The 18,294-nt window shown below is 38.6% G+C and overlaps 1 protein-coding gene across 3 annotated transcripts in view; it reads left to right on the plus strand.

Moving 5' to 3' along the window:
- The first annotated feature begins 8,216 nt into the window (after positions 1–8,216).
- polrmt (polymerase (RNA) mitochondrial (DNA directed)) overlaps positions 8,217–18,294 on the plus strand; it is a 45,042-nt gene continuing 34,964 nt past the window's right edge. The window contains exons 1-6 of one of the 3 annotated variants that reach the window (XM_017406878.3): positions 8,217–8,417; positions 9,514–9,612; positions 9,877–10,182; positions 10,327–10,709; positions 10,865–10,998; positions 16,742–16,928. In XM_017406878.3, coding sequence (XP_017262367.1) covers positions 8,276–8,417; positions 9,514–9,612; positions 9,877–10,182; positions 10,327–10,709; positions 10,865–10,998; positions 16,742–16,928 — 1,251 coding nt within the window. In that variant the 5' untranslated portion in view covers positions 8,217–8,275. Of the gene's footprint in view, positions 8,418–9,513; positions 9,613–9,876; positions 10,710–10,864; positions 10,999–16,741; positions 16,929–18,294 lie in introns of all 3 variants that reach the window. The other 2 variants (XM_017406877.3, XM_025004024.2) reach the window with 2 other exon arrangements.

The raw sequence follows: 18,294 nt of genomic DNA on the forward strand, positions 1-18,294 counted from the left end.
GTGCCCTCCATCTCTTGTCCCCCATCCCATCTCTCTTCTTTTTAAACTGTCCAAGAATCCTTTCTCCTTGTTCTGAGGGTGCGACTGGCTGCTGGTGCCAGCTCCAGGAGCAGCAAATGGGAGCTGTAATTATCATTGCTGTACCACTGTCCTGTCAGTGTGCTCTCCAGCCAGGAAAGGGATCCTTTGGAAGTCCTCATCAAAAGCCCTGGCCTTTGATCATGTAGCATAAGGAAAAAGCTGAACGCTGTGGAAAATTAACAAGGAATGTCCTGAAAGGAGAGCGCTCAGGTGAATGTACATGACAGCCAAACAGAAAACATTCACAGCTTCTTCTCTGTCATGACTTGTTGAAACTGCTGGCCCAGGTGTTTGGGCTGCGTTGGTCGGATCATTTATTTCTTTTTACAACTTCAAAAAAAGTTGAGTTGTTGTGTAAAATGCAAATAAAAACAGGATGTAATCATTTGCAAATTTCATAAACACACATTTTATTCACAATGTAACATAGCAAACAATCAAATGTTTAAACTAAGACTTTGCACCTTTAAAAAAAAAAATCAGGTCATTTTGAATTCCATAGCAGCAACACATCTCAAAAAAGTTGAGATAGTTGCAACAAAAGGTTGTAAAAGTAAATGATATTAATAAGAAACAGCTGCCCATGCTGGGTATGAAAGGAGCATTTTAGATTAGCTGAATATCTTTGAAGTAAAGATGGGCAGAGGTTCACCAGTCTGGAAATAAAACTGCATCTAAAAATAGTGGAACAATTTCAGAATAATTTTCCACATAGGAAAATTGGGAAGAATATCACATCATCTACAGTTTATGATATTATCAAAAGATTTCAAGAATCTGCAGAATTTTGCAAAAATAATGTCTCAACTTTTTTGGATTGGGATTGTAGGTTTTTGTGAGCTAGCACCTGTTAAGCTGGGCAACAGGTGGTCTTCATGTTTCTCCTCTTGAGGAGGTTTCCAATCTTTGAACAGAACATGTACAAAATTTTAAATTTTAAAATCTGTCCAAGGTCCCCACAAATGATTCTATGTAAGTCAACAAAAGCAGCCATTATCAGAAAAGGATACTTTGAATGCTTTAACCTCAATTTGCAGCTGAGTGACAGAAAAAAGTAATAATAGGAGCCCGTTTTGAGGGCCTCAGCCAAAATCTACAGGGGCACAAGTCATGCTGCTTCAGCGACAACAAACCGCAGCCTCTGAAACCTTTGAAACCCTGTGTGGTCATTTTCTCTCACAGCGTCTGAAAAGAACTGTGGTGGGTGGGAAAGGGAAAAAAAGAGCCCCTAGCCACTCATAATACCAATCTTATGTATGTAGACGAAAATGGAAAGGACGGGAGGGGTTGGGGGTGGGGGGTAGCAGACCGACTAAGGCACAATTTTAAAGCGCTTATTGAATTGCCATTACAGCTCCTGAGACTAATTGTGGCTGTTGTGTGTATCTTGGTGGCCTAGGGGGCTCTGGAGTGGCCCTGTATGCTCTTACTCAGTGGGGTTTTCAAACCGAGTGGCCCTGAAAGAGAACAGGACCACCGTAGATCAATGGCAAACCTTTCACTCTTTCATGGGCTCTTGCTAATCCTTCTCATTTGTCTGCCATTTGTTGAGGCACATTCACAGCTCCCTGAATTTAGGATTAGAGCTTGTTTTGTTACAAAAACAGCCCGAGTTGTAATGCTGAATAGATGGACTGAAGGGTGGACGATGGATGAGTGTGGATGTAAGTTTTTGAGCATGTGTTGCATCAAGTGTACGCCATGTTTATGATCAAAATTTGGGACAACAAATGAACTCTTTATAATTAGATTTTTTTTTTCTTCCATTTTTAAATAACTTGAGTTGCAGAAAAGGTCTAAGAATTTAGATTCTATCAAACAAGCCCTTTGTAACAATGTGTTTTATTTAAAATATTTGGCACACGTTCTCATGTAAAATGTAAATATCAAATCTTTTAGATGCAACTGAAAGCAACATTATTTTGAGGTATATAATAACGTACATAAATAAACACTTTAGCACGTGTTAATGCATGTCCATACAGGTTAAAAATGGCTCAATTTGGAATTATGCTTGAGCTGTATATTATGAATGTACAAAGACAATCACAAGTGAGAGACAAACTAAAAGACAAGGAAAGACAACATAGAAGTGAGTTTAGCAATAAATCTATGGCTGAGTTTAACAGCTGGGTCACATACATTATATATCTATGGTTTCTAGTTAGCGAGGATCTATGCAGCTTATTCTTAAAGAGACAGAATAAATTTATATTTAAGTACGGTTTAATGATGTACATAGTTTGTATCTTTTGGTATATTGCTGAAAGAATGCCATCAGTTTGGAATCTCAGACATGCACAGGTGAAGTTAAGGTTATGGTAATGTGAGATCATACATAAATGACTGAATATCTGCTTTTACTGACCCTTTGTGCATTGATCAAATGGAAGTACAGCTGATGCTGTCTTGTTGGCTTTACATACTATGTTAGGGAAAAAAGACATGTCAGAATTTTCTTTGTTGACCATATTAGTGCTTCTGATATTATCCTACTGTTTTAGTTAAGCTAACTAATCTTATCCTGTGTTGCGCCATCTGCAGGCGGTTGCAGTTTTCAGACAGAACAAATCCACGTTGTTCAAGTTGGCAACAGATACTCATCGTCCAGGGGTGAAAATTAGTGTCCCACAAGGCTGTTGTCTCAGTCCCTTCTGTGTCAACTGTGCACGTGCAATTGTGTGACCACTGATCAGTCACCTATCAAATCATAGTCTGTTGATGCAGGCTGTGTAAAGATGCTCCTGAGACGGTACAGCACATGACAGCAGGAAGTAAGATGCAGGCGAGCAAAGTGTACACAAAGCGCCATAACCAAGTGACTGGAATAGTGTGCAGAAACATCTGTGCTAAGTCTGAGCTGGAAGTCCCAGAGTCAAAGTGGGAGAAAAAAAAGGTAGGCTTGTACACATAAAAAGAAAAGAAAAGAAGAAAAAATGAGAGAGAGAGAGAAAGAGAGAGGTAGGAGTAAGGTAGGAAAATAATAAACCACCAAATCCAAATTCTGCGATTAGTGGTTAAGTTCTCTGCCACCAATCGCAGCTGCAAAGATGGTCAAATTAGATAATTAAGGGTTTTCTCCACTTATTTTTAATGTTGGTTTACTGCTAAATTCCCCTAGCTGACTACTGTATACAGTATTCATTTTAATAAAGTTATCTAATTTGATGCATTTTTGCATCATAAATTCAGCATTGAGTAATAATTTACTATAACCACAACCCTGTAGATGTACATGTATCCATTAGTATATTACTTGTCACTTTAAACTTAAAACATTTTTTATCAGGCTAAACATTCTGAAACAAATCTGAATCTTTTAAGCCAGCTGGCACTAACTGTGACAACTTCCAATTATCTTTTACCCAAAATATTAAGTTAGGTATATATATATATATATATATATATAGTCAGATTTGTTTTCTAACATAGAGGGGTCTATTTGACAAGGATAAACACAAAAAAACAGATCAAACAAAACAAAAGACATAACTATGGAAACAAAAGAGGCAAGTGAAGGGGGAAAGAGCAGAACTCCCAGGAAGACCCAGTTGTTCCTACTTGGGTAAAAAATTCCCTGTAATTAAAATCATACAATCATTCCATGTTCTGATTAACTCCTCAAAATTCGGTGAGTGCCTTCTGGGGTCAACAACAAGGCTTGGGCCTCATGTGAATGTCAGATGTGGCAGCAGATTGCTTTGTGGTGTCTTAGAAGCAAATGTTTGGGCTGTGAGCTCAATGCCAGAGCACAGACAAGTAGAATGTGTCTTTTTTTGCCTTAACATGCAACATCTTGCTGTTTTACAGTGTTGATGTTTCGTGTTGTAAATTATAGCTTTTTGCACAATTTCATGGTTAAAGCATATGCTGAAATTTTAAAAACAATCTTGTTAAAGTAACTCTTTTTACTCTTTAGTGCAGGTTAACAAGTTATGATAAGATCATTGTGATTTTTCTTTACATAAATCCAAATTTCTTAACATACAAGCAGATGTTTTTCTTTTAAAGGGCAATGTTTACTGCTCATCACGGACTGCAGATGCCAACATCTGTTAGATTACAGCAATCTTATGAAGGTACTGACAACATTGTTACATAATTTAACTAAGAAACTTAGTCACAATATCCTATTTTATCTATAGACTCCATAATTTTGTCAAGCTCTGCACCACAAGATATTTCTGCAAAATACTGTAATTCATTTTGCATTTTTTCATCCCTCTTTATTATTTTTAGAAGTATTTTTCTTTTCCTGACAGTAGCACTAGAGCTGTTTTGATCAGCATTTTATTTAATGTTTCTTGCTTAAATATAGGTCGTAGTCGCGTTGTTGTTGGGTTTTTTTTACATTGGTACATTGTAGATTTTGTCCACATTTTGGCTCAACCTGTCTCAGGATGCACGGCCGTTGCAACAACCACCTTTGGCCCTCTGTCACAGTGTGATGTACAGAACCATTTTGGTGCAACTACCAAAGAGAACATCACAAAAATCTTCATGATTGGTTGTTTCATCATCTTGCAGTAGTACCATTACTTTCAGAATTAGCCTCAGACACCTGGCTGCCTGTGATTAGTGACAGATGCATGGATAGCTGGAATGGTAGCAATAAAGCTATCTTGTTGTTATCTTATTTAAACTAACATTAAACTCTACTAAATCTACTAAATGTTTGGTTGTCAGACATCATCATACATGTCCTGTTTGTAAGACTGAAGAGTTTGTCTTAAAGTCGCTGAGTTCCTTGTTAATCTGTTGAACAACTTTAAGCCTGACATGGTAGTCATTGTGGTATGAACACAAGCTGATATGAGCAAGACTAGATTAGATTGTCAATCAGAAGCCATTTAAAGAGCTAATGTGTAAGCAATTTAAATATGGACCCCCTTAAAAAGATCCAAACTACTCCTTTAATTTCCGTATTTAAGACAGAGAGATCCCCTATATCCGGGAGGATTATATTGCCATTTTCACAAATAATCTCTCAAATGCACGTCTGTTTCACTCTTTTATTATGTGTGAATATAGAGAGGCAGAAATAGAGCTTGAAGTTTATTCGTTGATGATCCACTTCTGAGCCAGCTGCCTCTCAAACAAAAATAAATACTAAAAAAAAAAAAAACTTACGGGATATCACGTTTGATTCTTAATGGGGTACGAAGGTCAGCATCAAAACACATGACAACTTATTTAATTTTTGTTGAAGCTCTCATAAAAATGAGGGGACATTGATTGTATAAGATTTGCTGAGCTTATCTTTTCAGATCCTATGTGAAATGACGAAGTGTTTGACCCCACTGGAGAAATCGATGGATTTTCTGTATCCAATGATTGAAGTTGAGGTTTGTTGCGTTGAACTGTTCTGTATGGGTGTGCTGTGAACACATAACAGCTCTCTGAGAGCCAGGAGCCCAAGGAGGATGTTCTCAAGTTGAGGAACCTAATCTTTCCCAGCAGGGATCGAAGCAGCTCTGTAAGTATCTGAATAGAGATAATATCTCTATAATGAGGCCTGTTTTGTACCATCAAAGTCTTCAAAAGGATCTGAAACCTGACCTCCTTCCTAGCACGGACAATCCCCTAGTAAAAGCTGCCTATTATTAGTTGTTTTTCCCTTCCTGTTAAATCCTTGTCTTTCTTTTTCTTTTGTGTTTTAGCTATTCACTCATGGCCAAGTGCTTTTTCATATCCTCGCATTTTGCTACTTTGGGAGTCAGGTTGTTTTTCTTGTTTTAGACAAATCTTTATCTACATGCACAACAGTGCTTGTCACATCTACGAGGAAATCATTCATGGGCAGATAATATTTTTGCATTTCAGTGGCAGCTCATCATTTTGGCAGTCATGTTTGATCAGTTCAGACTCAACATAAGTGTAACTCATATATTTGAGTTGTGATTGGATGATAAAAAATCCAGACGGATCTAAATGAACCGACTGGACCACTGCAACTTGGACCTATGTATATTTGCATATCCTCCTTTATGACCATTGTCCATTGTCAGCTTTTCTTGTGATAAGCATCTATCTGATGCTGCAATGGGTTTTGAGATACTTTACAAGTTAAGATCCAAGCAGCTGACAGGAAGTGATAAAGCTTTCACACCTGTGCACAGATAATCTGGTCTAAAAAAAGCTCAGGGATGCAAACATAGATGGAAAAAAATTTAAATGCTTCGCAGCTCTATAGATGCATCATTTAAATTCAGGTCTTTGTAGTTAGGCCCATCGAGTCATTAAATATGTCCCTCTTACAACGCAAATATGGGTAAAACTGAGTGACAAAAGTTGAGCCACAACAGAGGTAGTTTTTTCTACATGAGACGTTGCCCTAAGTGATGCAGGTGCACAAGCCCACACGACAGGCTCTCACGCACTGACAACTACATGTCAAAGGTATTTAGCCATGCATAAGTCTTACAGGAAAGTATCTCCATTAGGTTACCTTGGCCAGGTGAAGCAGCTTCAAATACAGCCCTCTGTGCATCTGTTAAACAAATAGGAAGCCCCTACAAAGGTGTGCAAAAGAATCCGCATGATCAAAGTGGGCGAGAAAAGCAGCCTTGTCCTGGCCTGGCCATTATCGGGCCCCATGAATGGCTGTCTTCTCCTCTTTTGTTGGTCGAGGCATTGACAGTCACTCACCCGGCAATGACTGTCACACCAGCGCAAAGAGCCAGCCGCCGACAGGGGCCGACCACATCAAACGAGGCTGTCAAGGGGCCCTGCTTGTGAACTGTGGCAACAAACACCTCCTGATCCTCACCTACAGCTCAGCGGCAGACACCCACCGCTGTGCTCTCGGCTACTGCCTCCACTGAGGAAAGATGTACCGCCCGGACCTCATTTCCTCCTCTGTCCTACCCCCCCAGCCCCTCCACACCTCTCGCCCTCTTTCTGTCAAGTAGTGCTTGTGCTAACCTCCAGGCTGTCGAAACATAAGGGGCCACTAAAGTGTTTAAGAATGCTTTATGGATGCATGACAAGGTGAGACTGGCGCTGCTGGGGGCCAGAAAGTGTGCTGGATGTTAATGAGATACATTCAGGTTTAATTTCAATTTAGACCAGAGTCACACTTGATTTAAACTTTATGAGGTTTGAACTTCAAAAGTCAACTAATAAAAGAAAACTACATATTTCAACAAGCTGTGACAGGTACTTTAGCCTGGGTGAAGACCAGCTTTTATTCACACAGCTGGAAATAAATGAAACCTCATGTACAATGGATTTTTTTTAGTTAACAAGATGTAAATGATGAGATGAGTAAGTAAGCGTAGCCAAATATTGTAAAAATCCTGTGAAAACATTAAACGGCCTGTTCTGCAATTTTGGGATTCACATTCTTTCCTTAAAAACCTCGTTAAAGGCTGGTTTGTTTAAAACAGATGTTTAAAACATATCACAAATTTATAGCAACCACTACCTGCCAAGTAGGTCTTATTTACAACCGTGCAGGATGTAGAAGAATGATCAGGATTCAGTTTTATGGCGTCTATAAGCAATATGCAAAAAGATACAGCCATAACATTTGTTTTCCAAAACGATAAGATGCTGTAGTTGACATGAAATAAAATGTATATTTATATGTTTTATTAATAATAAACAGGTGACAACAAACTTAATTAAAAAAAACCCACATGAAACATAAACTGATTAGTTATTTTGTTAATAAACATTCATTCAACTTGTTTCAAATTGACTTCTGCTTGTTTGTCTGTGTGGAGACTGCCACCTGTTGGCCAAGAAGATACAACAATACAGTATGAATAATAAAAAATATATATTTTATAAAACTCATTAAAGTCAATTTGTAAAACAAAACAAAAAAAGAAAGAAGAAGACAAAACCATTTATATTAAAAAGAGCAATCACTGTGTGAAGATTCACCCTTAAAATAGTCACAGAGGGAACTTATATAAATAAATCATACACAGTGTGTGGTTAAAACTCAAACTTTTATTGTAGTTTTTTTTATTTCAGTCTTTAAAAGTGTTCATTTTGTCCCGAATCACTCCGTGGAGCATTTAGGAGTATTTTAAAGACACATTAAAGCGGCGCTGATGGTTAACTCGATTTTTCGGAGCTCTTCTCGTCAGGCCTGACGGAGCGATCATCTCTCCTCGCGACCAGCTTCGTCTGATTCAAGATGGCTGCCTAGGGCTGGGAAGTAACGCGGTTGCTGGATGTCAACATGTCACTTCTAAGAGCATGTACCTTTGCCAAATGCTTCAGTCGGCGCAGTTTATTGGAAAAATGTGCTCTTGGCCAGTCTTTTGCGGACTATTGCCGGCTGTGTGTGTCGGCGAGGAACGGCGCAGTGAGATGGATATCAGGTGAGCCGAAGCAAACTCTGGGTGATAAAACCACTTTATCTGACGGGAAAAACAAACTTTATTAAGTTTCATCGAGGATTCCTGTGTTAAAAAAACGGATATGCTTACATTCTAGTTGAGTCAAGTGTTTAAATATATTTAAATGGTGGTCCTCTTACATGTAGCTTAGTGAACAATGTGTTGTGAGCCTGCGGTGTTGTAAGAAAACATGGGTTTTGAGCATATTTTAAAAGCAAGAAAACAACATTTTCTTCCTATTAGAGTCATTTCGACTGATGGGAATTTTGCTTTAGCTTAGGATAATGGAAAGGTTGGTGGTTTGAAGACCAGCACCTCTTTGCCCTTGAGCAACATCACTGGGCTAAACCTCAGATTCTCATGTTTATAGTTGCCTAGTGAATATTTTTTAGATTCACTAGGCATAAAAACACACAAAAATGCAATTTTATTTTTCCTTACGGAACCTGTGCGTCCCGGAAAGAGTAAGCAGTGTTTTCTGTTTTTTATTTAGAGACCAGAGGATCTTTAATATGGTAGACTCAATGAACTAAATCTATTTAATACATGGCTTTATTATAGAGAGATAAACACCAGCTTTTGACTAAGTTGTGCAGAAGTTAACACACTTTTTTTGTACATTTGTTAATATGTGATAACATGTCATACTGACAAATTGCATTAATCAATAATTTTGGGTTAAAATAAAGAGCAGGCTATGTTATATTAGCCATGAATTAAAATAATAAGGTTACTCGAAGTGTTTACGGTTGTTTTTAAATACAAACACATGTGCTAAATAAGATTTTATGCACTTAGGTTTGTTTGTTTTTCTTTTTCCTAAAGCAAAACAATTAAAATCAAGTAAAATACCCCATTAAAAAAAGATTTGGGTGCAGAGAGGTTTTATTTTGCGGAACATTTATATTCAGAGGTCAGTCGGATTACATTAACAGTGAAAGCCCTCAGCTGTTTGTTGTGGGTGAGTGGTTACTTATTCATGCTGGATCATTTACTGCAGTATTATTCTTAAGCTCTGTTGTTTAAAGAAGAATTTGCATGTGCTTGTTTTCTTTCTTTGAATGTACTGCCCCTCCAGAAACCCCTTTGCACCTCCAGAGAAGAAATGTTTTGTCTGTATTCCCAAAGTCAGATGATGCAAAGAAACGTGTTCTTGAACAGTCTCAGCTGCTTGACGGTAGGTTGATTAAGACTGCACGTTCTTATTGAGTAGTCACGCTAAATGTTAGGAGCATTAAAGATTTTAGAGTTTTTTTTTTTTTTTCATTATTTCTGCTGCGAAGCAAAATATAGTAGGAATCAATATTAGTTTATGTGTTCCAGAGCTTTTATGGATTTCTGTGTTTTTTTAAAGTTTGCCACACTCATCAGCCTCAGTGTGCTGATGCAGTTATTTGCACGTTCTAGAGGATGCACTTTATGATCTTTGCTTCCTTTTCAGTGCTTGAGGCAAGGATCCAGCAGCTCCAGTCTGACGTCGTTTTAGATGTCCAGCATGCGAAGGTGCAGTTTGTGAAAGTTCCCTCTTGTAGAAGGGGTGTCTCGTCTGGTAGGATTCCCACCAGAGGGTCACTCCTGGAAAAAACTGACATTCCGAAATCAGGACCGTCAAAAGGAGCCTATAAATCACATCCCAGCCGCTGGATGGAAAAATTATTTCAGGAAAAGAAAACTAAACTTAGGAAACTGCTGCACGTTCAGCTGAATTTCCAGAAAAGTGCCGAAGTGCTAACGGTGAAACCTAAAGGTAACAAAAGCAGCTTAAAAGCCGCAAGTACAACACATAAAACTATATCTTCTGCTTCGGAAAGGAAGAGAAGTGGCAAGAAAGTGTCAGATGAAATTTGCGCTGCACTTTCTGCACCAACCACAGTTTCGCTTGTCACCGCAGAAAAAACAGCAACGACAAGTAAAGCATCTAAATGGAAGGGCTCGAAACAAAAGAGTTCAAACAAGGATGGAAAAGCAGAGACGAGCATCGATTCCGAGGCCACGAAGATGGACCTGGCTGAGATCGAGGAGCTTCACAAAAGACTCAATCAGCGAGTACCCCACTGGACAGTTCAAGATAAACCGGAGATCTCGCAAGATGGCACCGGAAGTCCGTGTGGGGACACCCACCTCAGCATCCTCGCTTACCTGGAGGCGTGTGTGTTTATAGGGGACATTGAGCGGTCGCAGAATTTCCTGCTCAGTCAACACAGAGTCGTGAGTCGGCGCAAACATCTCACTACGGATGTTTACAACATCATGATGAGGGTGTGGGCCAAGAAGGTAAGTGCTAAAGGCTAAAACTAAACTAAAAAGCAAAAAAAAAAAAGTCTTACCTTTTATCAGTAAATTTGTCTGATTGGCGTCATTATAAATACGTTTGCTTAAAGTTATTTTGAAAGTACTGATCATGGTTCCTTTTATGTCTTTCTCCGAAGGGTACTTTACATCAGGTCGGCCGCATCTTTATTCTGCTGGAAGAAGCTGGTCTGAAGCCGAATCTCGGATCTTACTGTGCTGCGCTCGAGTGCATGGGTCGCAATCCAAACTGCTTCCCGAATACCATACTGAGGTATGTTTGCAACTGTACACTCTACCACACAAACCAAATTCATAAAGGGATGTGTTCATAATAATAAGCATTTCATATTTTGACACATGGAGGGTAGAGGTTGCAGTTTCAAAGAACAGCAGAAGTAATACAGAAATTTACCAGCAGGGGGCATACTGTGGTCATCGTTTGCATTTTTGCTTATTTTTTCTCTCATACTATTTATATATAAATAAAAGTTTTAGTAACCCTGCTGGGAAAACTAAAACTCTTCTCTTAATGAACACCAGGATGTTGGTTAGTTTTCTTCTATTAATAGTGTCAACATAATTTTGTTTGGGGTGGAACAGCGGTGTAGTGGTTAGAGCTGTCACCTCCCAGCGAAAAGGTTGCAGGATCGCTTCCTGACCTGGGGCCTTCCTGGGTGGCGATTAGATGTTCTCCCTGTGCTCGCGTGGGTTTACTCCAGGTACTCCAGTACCAAGGTCTGTGGTTAGGTTAGTTTTACTCCCACTTAATTGGGAGTGAGAGTGTGGATGGTTGTTTGTCTCTATGTGTCCCTGTGATGGACTTGCGACCTGTCCAGGGTCCTGTCCCCGCCTCTCACACAGTGATGGCTGGAGACAGGCTCCAGCTCCCTGCGGCCCGGAATGGAAAAGCGGGTAAAGAAAATGGATGGAAGGATAATTTTGTTATTTTTGACTTCTGCCTGGTCAGTAACTTGGGAAAGCGCTGAGCTTATAATATAATTTTTAACAAGTTACCAACTTATGTCAAATGATGCATGACACTCATAGCATTTTAGACAGTCTGAAAAATGAACTTTGACAAATATAAGGTCAGTGTTGTCTGTAATAGATTGGGCTTGGCTTTATAGAAAACCAATAATTCTGGTTTTAGTGATGCTGCCTTCTGTTACCTAAATCGTAAAAATTGTGCCTCTAAACTGACATCTTTTGTGCAAGTTTTTCCTCATCAACGGCAACCTTCGTTATTTGTCCCTCATAAGTAACGGGCCCTTTCTGACTAATCGCTGGTAATTATGTTCACAGACCCTCTTGATTTGTTGCATGACATTTAGTTTAAATAAACCAGTTGGACACAGCGGAGGCTTCAGAAGGCGGCTGCATGTATCGTGGCATGTGTGCCTGTTTTGTATCAGCTGCCATCCATCAACTGGCCTGCTGCCTAGTCAGTAGCAGGCTTCATATTGGATTTTCTTCTTCTTTTTTTTCTTTTCTAATGGGTATACCATTAGACTGGAGTTGTTATGGCAGAAAAGGCCACAGTCGATTTTCCTTCATTTAAGTCAGCAGATATTAAAATATTGACCCAGTTATTTTCTTTAATTCTGACAGAAACAACAATAGAGACACAAAAACCTATATGGGTTCTGTCTTATCAGAGGGAAAGAAAGATGACCTTGTTAAGAAATGAGTGATTGGTTATGGTGGCGTGTTGCTTGTGCTGAGCTCCTCCTCACTCATCCTCAGCTCAGAGGTGTGCCACTTCTGAATAAACTTTTAAACCTCCATGACATCTCTGTGTTTTATTATGTGACACAGAACAGCAGAGGTGCGTCGTGTCTGGCTTGAAAAATTATGTGTTAAAGAGGCTTTTGTTAACGCTGATTTAAAAGAAAAAATATATTTTTAATTGACGCATCTGCACATTGATAACCAATGTTTCATGTTTTCATCAGTGAATTGACTCTAGTTGATAAAGTGCAACAGTGAAATCAATAAAATACTGTAGGTATGCATGTTGTTTGTACATTGATATATATGTAGGTACATACAATATAGTACAATACAGTACAATTTAGGGAAGGTGCATTTGACACAGAACATTGTGGTTCAGTTTGGTGTAAATTGGTTACCATTATTTACTTGGCAAGAACCGTTTTTTAGGTACACACAGTCAGGTCACCAGGTAAACTGTGAGGATTTAGGTTTGTTGGCTGACTCATGATGTGCAGATTACACTCACTCAGTGTAAGTGGTTTCTAAACTTTTTAGTTTTTATGTATTACTCTGATACTAATGGGAAGATGCTTTGATCTTGCACATATTTAGTGAAACCTGTCAGCTGTTAAATGTAGAGTTGAATGATGTACAGCACATTTTGTTCCATTCTTAAATCCACAGACTGATGCAATTACATCCATAACGCTTAAACTTAGTTTCCAGTTTGTTTCTGTTAAACATCACACCTTTATAAAATACCATAGATTACTATAAATAGATGCTATAAATCCTCCTTGATTAATATGGCTTAAAGCATACCAGAGTTGGTCATGTTAAGTGCTCTTTTATTACCCGCACATGAGAAAAACACACACACACACACACTCTACTTTTACATACTGGGGACATCACCCAGTGCAGTATGGTCCAATAGTGGGACAAGTGGCAAAGCAGTGGGATCTGGTTGGTTCATTGATCACTGTAAGCTGATGCTTATATGACATTGTGGCTGTACAGTGGTGCACTTTGAGTCTGACTTTCTCTTCTATTGCCTTCATTGTTATCATATCTTTTTTTTTCTTTTCCCAGCTTTTTCCACAAAGATTGCGCTCACTTATTAAGTCACTTTTACTGCATCCTTGTCCTTAGCAAACGTAAGCTGCTCTTCTGTTTCTCCTCTTTCAACGCTCACCCTTTTAAGGATTTCTTTTGTAAGTGCTGTGTCCTCCAGAGCTCTGCGTTCCCCGAGGTGCAGCAGAGCAGTCGCCAGGCTGATTATGCTCTATCTGTCAACCTCTCTGCCCTCTTTGTTCCTCTGGACCACACTGCCAGCTCCCAGACTAATCCCGTCTTTGTTCGAGGCTTTCTCATTTGCTCAGACCAAGATTGCACGTTGCAACACAAGTGACTCCAAGGCGCGAGTGAAATTACCCAAAAATGTGACCTCTGTGACTGTAAAGATGTTTTCACATAGAAATAGGATCATTTTAAGCAGCAGGGCTGTGGTGGGTGTGTCGTTTTTGTAGTGATGTGCTGATCCCAGCTCACTAATGATTAGTTTGAATAACTGGAAGCTGCTGAGTCATGGTTTCCTCCAGATGCTAATTGGCGCACTGTTATTTATAATTATCTTGAGTGAAAGGTGTGCAAGGTGAAGCGGAGCTTGATTGTCCTCTGTGGTTGGTGATAAATGAGTTTTTCTCACTTCTCCCCCCCCCCCCCCAACCTTTTTTTTATGCAATGCTTTTGTTGGCCTTTAGGGGGCAGTGTAATCAAACAGGCTAGCTACAGAGCACACAGAGGCCATTCAGGTCAGTTGTTTTTACACTACCTTGTATCAGGCTTTATGAACATACGTTTTGTGGTACATGGCTGAAATTTAGTCAATTAAGCCAATATTCAGTAAGCATGTGAGAGCTGAATTTTCTTACAGAGTATAGTTTTTTTGCTTAAAATGTTTTTGCAATACACATTCAGGCTTTGTTATTATAAGGATAAAGGCTAATACCATAAAAATATAGCAATAAATCATATAATCTGTTCTTTTATCGCCTTAGCCTCACTCATCAAATAAGAATAATGATTCATTAAACTGAAAATTTTTATTTCTAAACCGTTCATGCATCAAATTTAATAGTAGAAAGCTCATTTTATTAAACGTCTCATTTGTATTCCAACGAGCAGTTGCTCATTGGCATATCATCTGCATTCGGCAGTCCAGTGACAGAGACTTTGCTCTCTCTGGGAGATCTCTTGGAGATTTTATTCAAATAAACGTTTCACTGATGTTGTCGGCGCCCATCTGCCTCTGGATCAAACTGATACTCCGAGTCTGACAGAAAGCTTGTCAATGCAAATAAGTAAATTGATATTCTGTAACTGTCCGTGGTGTTTTCTTTTAGAGCTGAATTAATCAGAGTCAGTTCGAGTTAGTCTTACCTGAGTTTTATTCCCACGTCAGCAGGCAGGTCAAATGTTACGAACTTTTAACTTGTGGTAAGACTCCAAACTCTGATTCACTATAATAACCGTAATCTGCCACATAAATGAAAACCTACATCTCAGTGTGTTTTATCCTGGGTGATCTAATGTAAACTGTATTTACTTGGTATTTGAAATCTTGTAAACAATATTACATCACAGACTGTAAAACCAGACATTTTACAAAACGCAGATTATTAGGTTATTTAGTTAATTTATTATGTGCTTCTAGCCATAATCTGTAATCTAATACAACTATTGTCTGTTCATAAAAGTCAGTTTGCCTTGAAAATACTACAAACACTCTAAATTGTTCATATAGTCGAAGCAACACTTTTTACACCTTTATTTATCAAATGCATCAACAGTATTGGAATAAATCTTTAATATCTGGTGTGTTATTTAGTGAATAATGTGATTTCTAAAACTTGAAAATTGAAGGTGAAGTGAGGTTTTGGGCAAAATCTTTGAAAGACTCTTCATTTTATCATATTCTGCTTCAAAAGACTTCCTTAGAATTTTTCAAAATCATTTCGAGAAATAGTTATTCAGGCTTTTGAAAGTCTTTACACAGGCCAGTCCTTACACCTGAACGTTTTCAAAAGAATGTTTTCTTCTTATCACTTTTATTAATAAGCCATTTTAACAATTATTGTATGAATCATTCAAGAGTAAACAGTAAGCGCATAATAGACAACCCAGAAACAAACAAACAAAATAAATTGCTTTTTGGTCTTTTTGTGTTGGCAAGAACTAGGCGACCGGTGTAAAATAGTAGTTTTGTAAAAAACAAGATGATTACCAAAAACTGTTACTTGAAACCTTGGCATGCAGTAGACCAGCGATGGTCAAACTTTTTTTTAAGGAGTACCACTTTAGAAATTTAAGATGCGATGGTTCCTGTTGCATATACAGCAGAGTGTGGCATCAAATATATTGTGGCCTTGGCTCTTCTTCGGCCTCAATTTCCTTATCAAAATTTCTTACCCCTATGTACCACTAAGTGTACTTGTACTGTGGTATGAGAACCATTGTAATAGATGGTTAACTGAAGGATAAGGTTATTTCCTAATTTTTAGATTTCCATTCGTCCGTCCATCCATTTTCTTTAACCCACTTTTCCTTTCCGGATCGTGGACCAGCTGGTGCCCGTCTCCAGCAGATATTGTGCGAGAAGCGGGGTTCATCCTGGAAAGGTCACATGTCCATCAGGGCCACATAAAGACAAACAACCATTCACATTCACACCTAGGGACAATTTAGAGTTACTAGTTAATCAGAGATGCATGTTTTTTGGTCTGTGGGAAGAAACCAGAGTACCTGGAGAAAACCCACTTGTGTTTGAACATGCACGGGAGAAGACGGGAGGCGAACCTGCAACCTTCTCACTGTGAGGCGAGAGCGCTAACAACTGTGTCGTTGTGCTAATTTTTATTTATTTTTTTTTTAATGAATTTTAGATACTAATCAGCAGCTTGAAGTAACAATTTTTGTCTGTTGTTTCTTTGTTTGCACACCACTGAACACTTTCCTTTGGGGAAAAAAAACAAAAACGAAAACTAGATTACCTTGTTGAAACATGCCAAGTATTCTGGTAATAGAACTACACTGACATAAAGATGAATCCCGTTTCTTTAGAAAAACTTTAGAAAGTCTAGGTTACTACAACACAAGACCTCTATAAAAACTATAGGTCTGGCAATAAAGACACGAGGAGCAGCTCTTGACTTGTATTACAACCTCTGTCAGTATCCTTTGAACATATGAACAACAAAAGGGAACTGATCTCGTACCTCCTGTATGTGTCATTTGTCCAGGTGTTTGAAACAAATGGAGGAGGACGGCCTGTCTATAGATGATCTGTTCAGCCAGTGTGTGTTTCAACATGATGAGAGAGACTTGCTGCTTAAAGCCATTCACATCATAAAGCCTGACTACCAACCCAACCTCAGCCTGCAGACAAACCAGCATTATTCACCTCTGGTTAAGGACTTTTACACACAGGTAAGGTTCAATGAAATTATATCATAATTGTGTTTTTTACAACAGGACAAATATCTGAAAAATAAAGCAGTTCATTTAGATGCGGAGCCTTAGCTTCCAGGGTTATGAATTATTTTGATGGGGACTGCCTCACATGTTTTGCCAGTCGAGACACCAGAGAGCAGGGAGTGCTGTCACAAGGCTCCAGTGTGACTACGAAAGATTTGATTGTCACCCCTTAACAACCAGAAAGGCTCAGGGCTATTTATAGTCAACCATCCCTGCTTTCTAATGGCTCTCTGCTTGTGTTGCCTCGTTTCCTCTCACCTCTCCTTCTATTTTCCCACCTCTCTTCTTGCGATGCTCACATGATTCATTAAGAGCTTCTCAAACAATTGTGGTATTTTTAGCCTCTGTCCATGCACCATTTACGCTCTGTTTTTTTTTATCATACTTTTGGCTTGTGTGTAAGATTGCTGTCATCATCATCAGGTAAAGTATATTTCTGTCTTAAAGTACAAAGTAAGAACAGTCTTGCAGTTTGAAAAAAATGACTCAGCATATTACAGCCATTGTTCATTTAACTAAAACTAAGACAAAATGTTGAAGCAGTGGAAGATTTACTTGGTTTCCTGAATTTCCCTTGGGGTCAATGAAGTTTCTGTTTAATCTAATCTGGCTTGTACAAGCACCTTAAGCAGCAATTACTTGAACTAATTGTGTTCGAAAGGACCTTTTCAGTCTTTCACATAGTTTAGAAATGTGACCCACCCTCCTTTACAAGATTGCTCCAGTTTATTAGGTTTAACTTTATTTGTTTTTACAGCTCTTTCAAGCAGCATTTTAGTTTCGGCACCTTGATTAATTGTTTTTAATACCTTATGTTGCATATTTCCTTTTATGTTTGGGATTGTTCTCCTATTTCACCTCTTGATTTTCTTCAGCTGTTGGACACATGGGCTCAGGTTTGATTCCAGGTTTTTTTAAAATATATTTTCTGAGTTTATTTGTGTCTCAGTGACTGGAAGGTGTTCAGGTCCTGTGGCTGCAAAGCAAGCCCAAATCATTAACACTCCACTCCTGTGCTTAGCAGTTGGTTTAATGTGTTGAACTGATATACTTTCTTTAATATGTATGACCAAACATCTCTACACTTTTGCTTTGACTGTCCAGTGGACATTTTTCTGAAAGTCTTTCGTTTTTTTTTTCGTTTTTAGAATAAAGAGGCCTTTTCTGGCACCTCTTCCAAACAAGTTATATTTGTTTTGCGTTTTTCTAATTGCACTGTCATGAGCTTTACCCTTTAATATGCTAACTGAGGCCTGTTGAGCCTGGGTCGTAGTTTGGATATTTTTGCACTTTTTTTTTTAAACATCACAAGATCGGA

This window comes from Kryptolebias marmoratus, linkage group LG24, assembly GCF_001649575.2.
Source record: "Kryptolebias marmoratus isolate JLee-2015 linkage group LG24, ASM164957v2, whole genome shotgun sequence".
NCBI classification, from domain to species: Eukaryota; Metazoa; Chordata; class Actinopteri; order Cyprinodontiformes; family Rivulidae; genus Kryptolebias; species Kryptolebias marmoratus.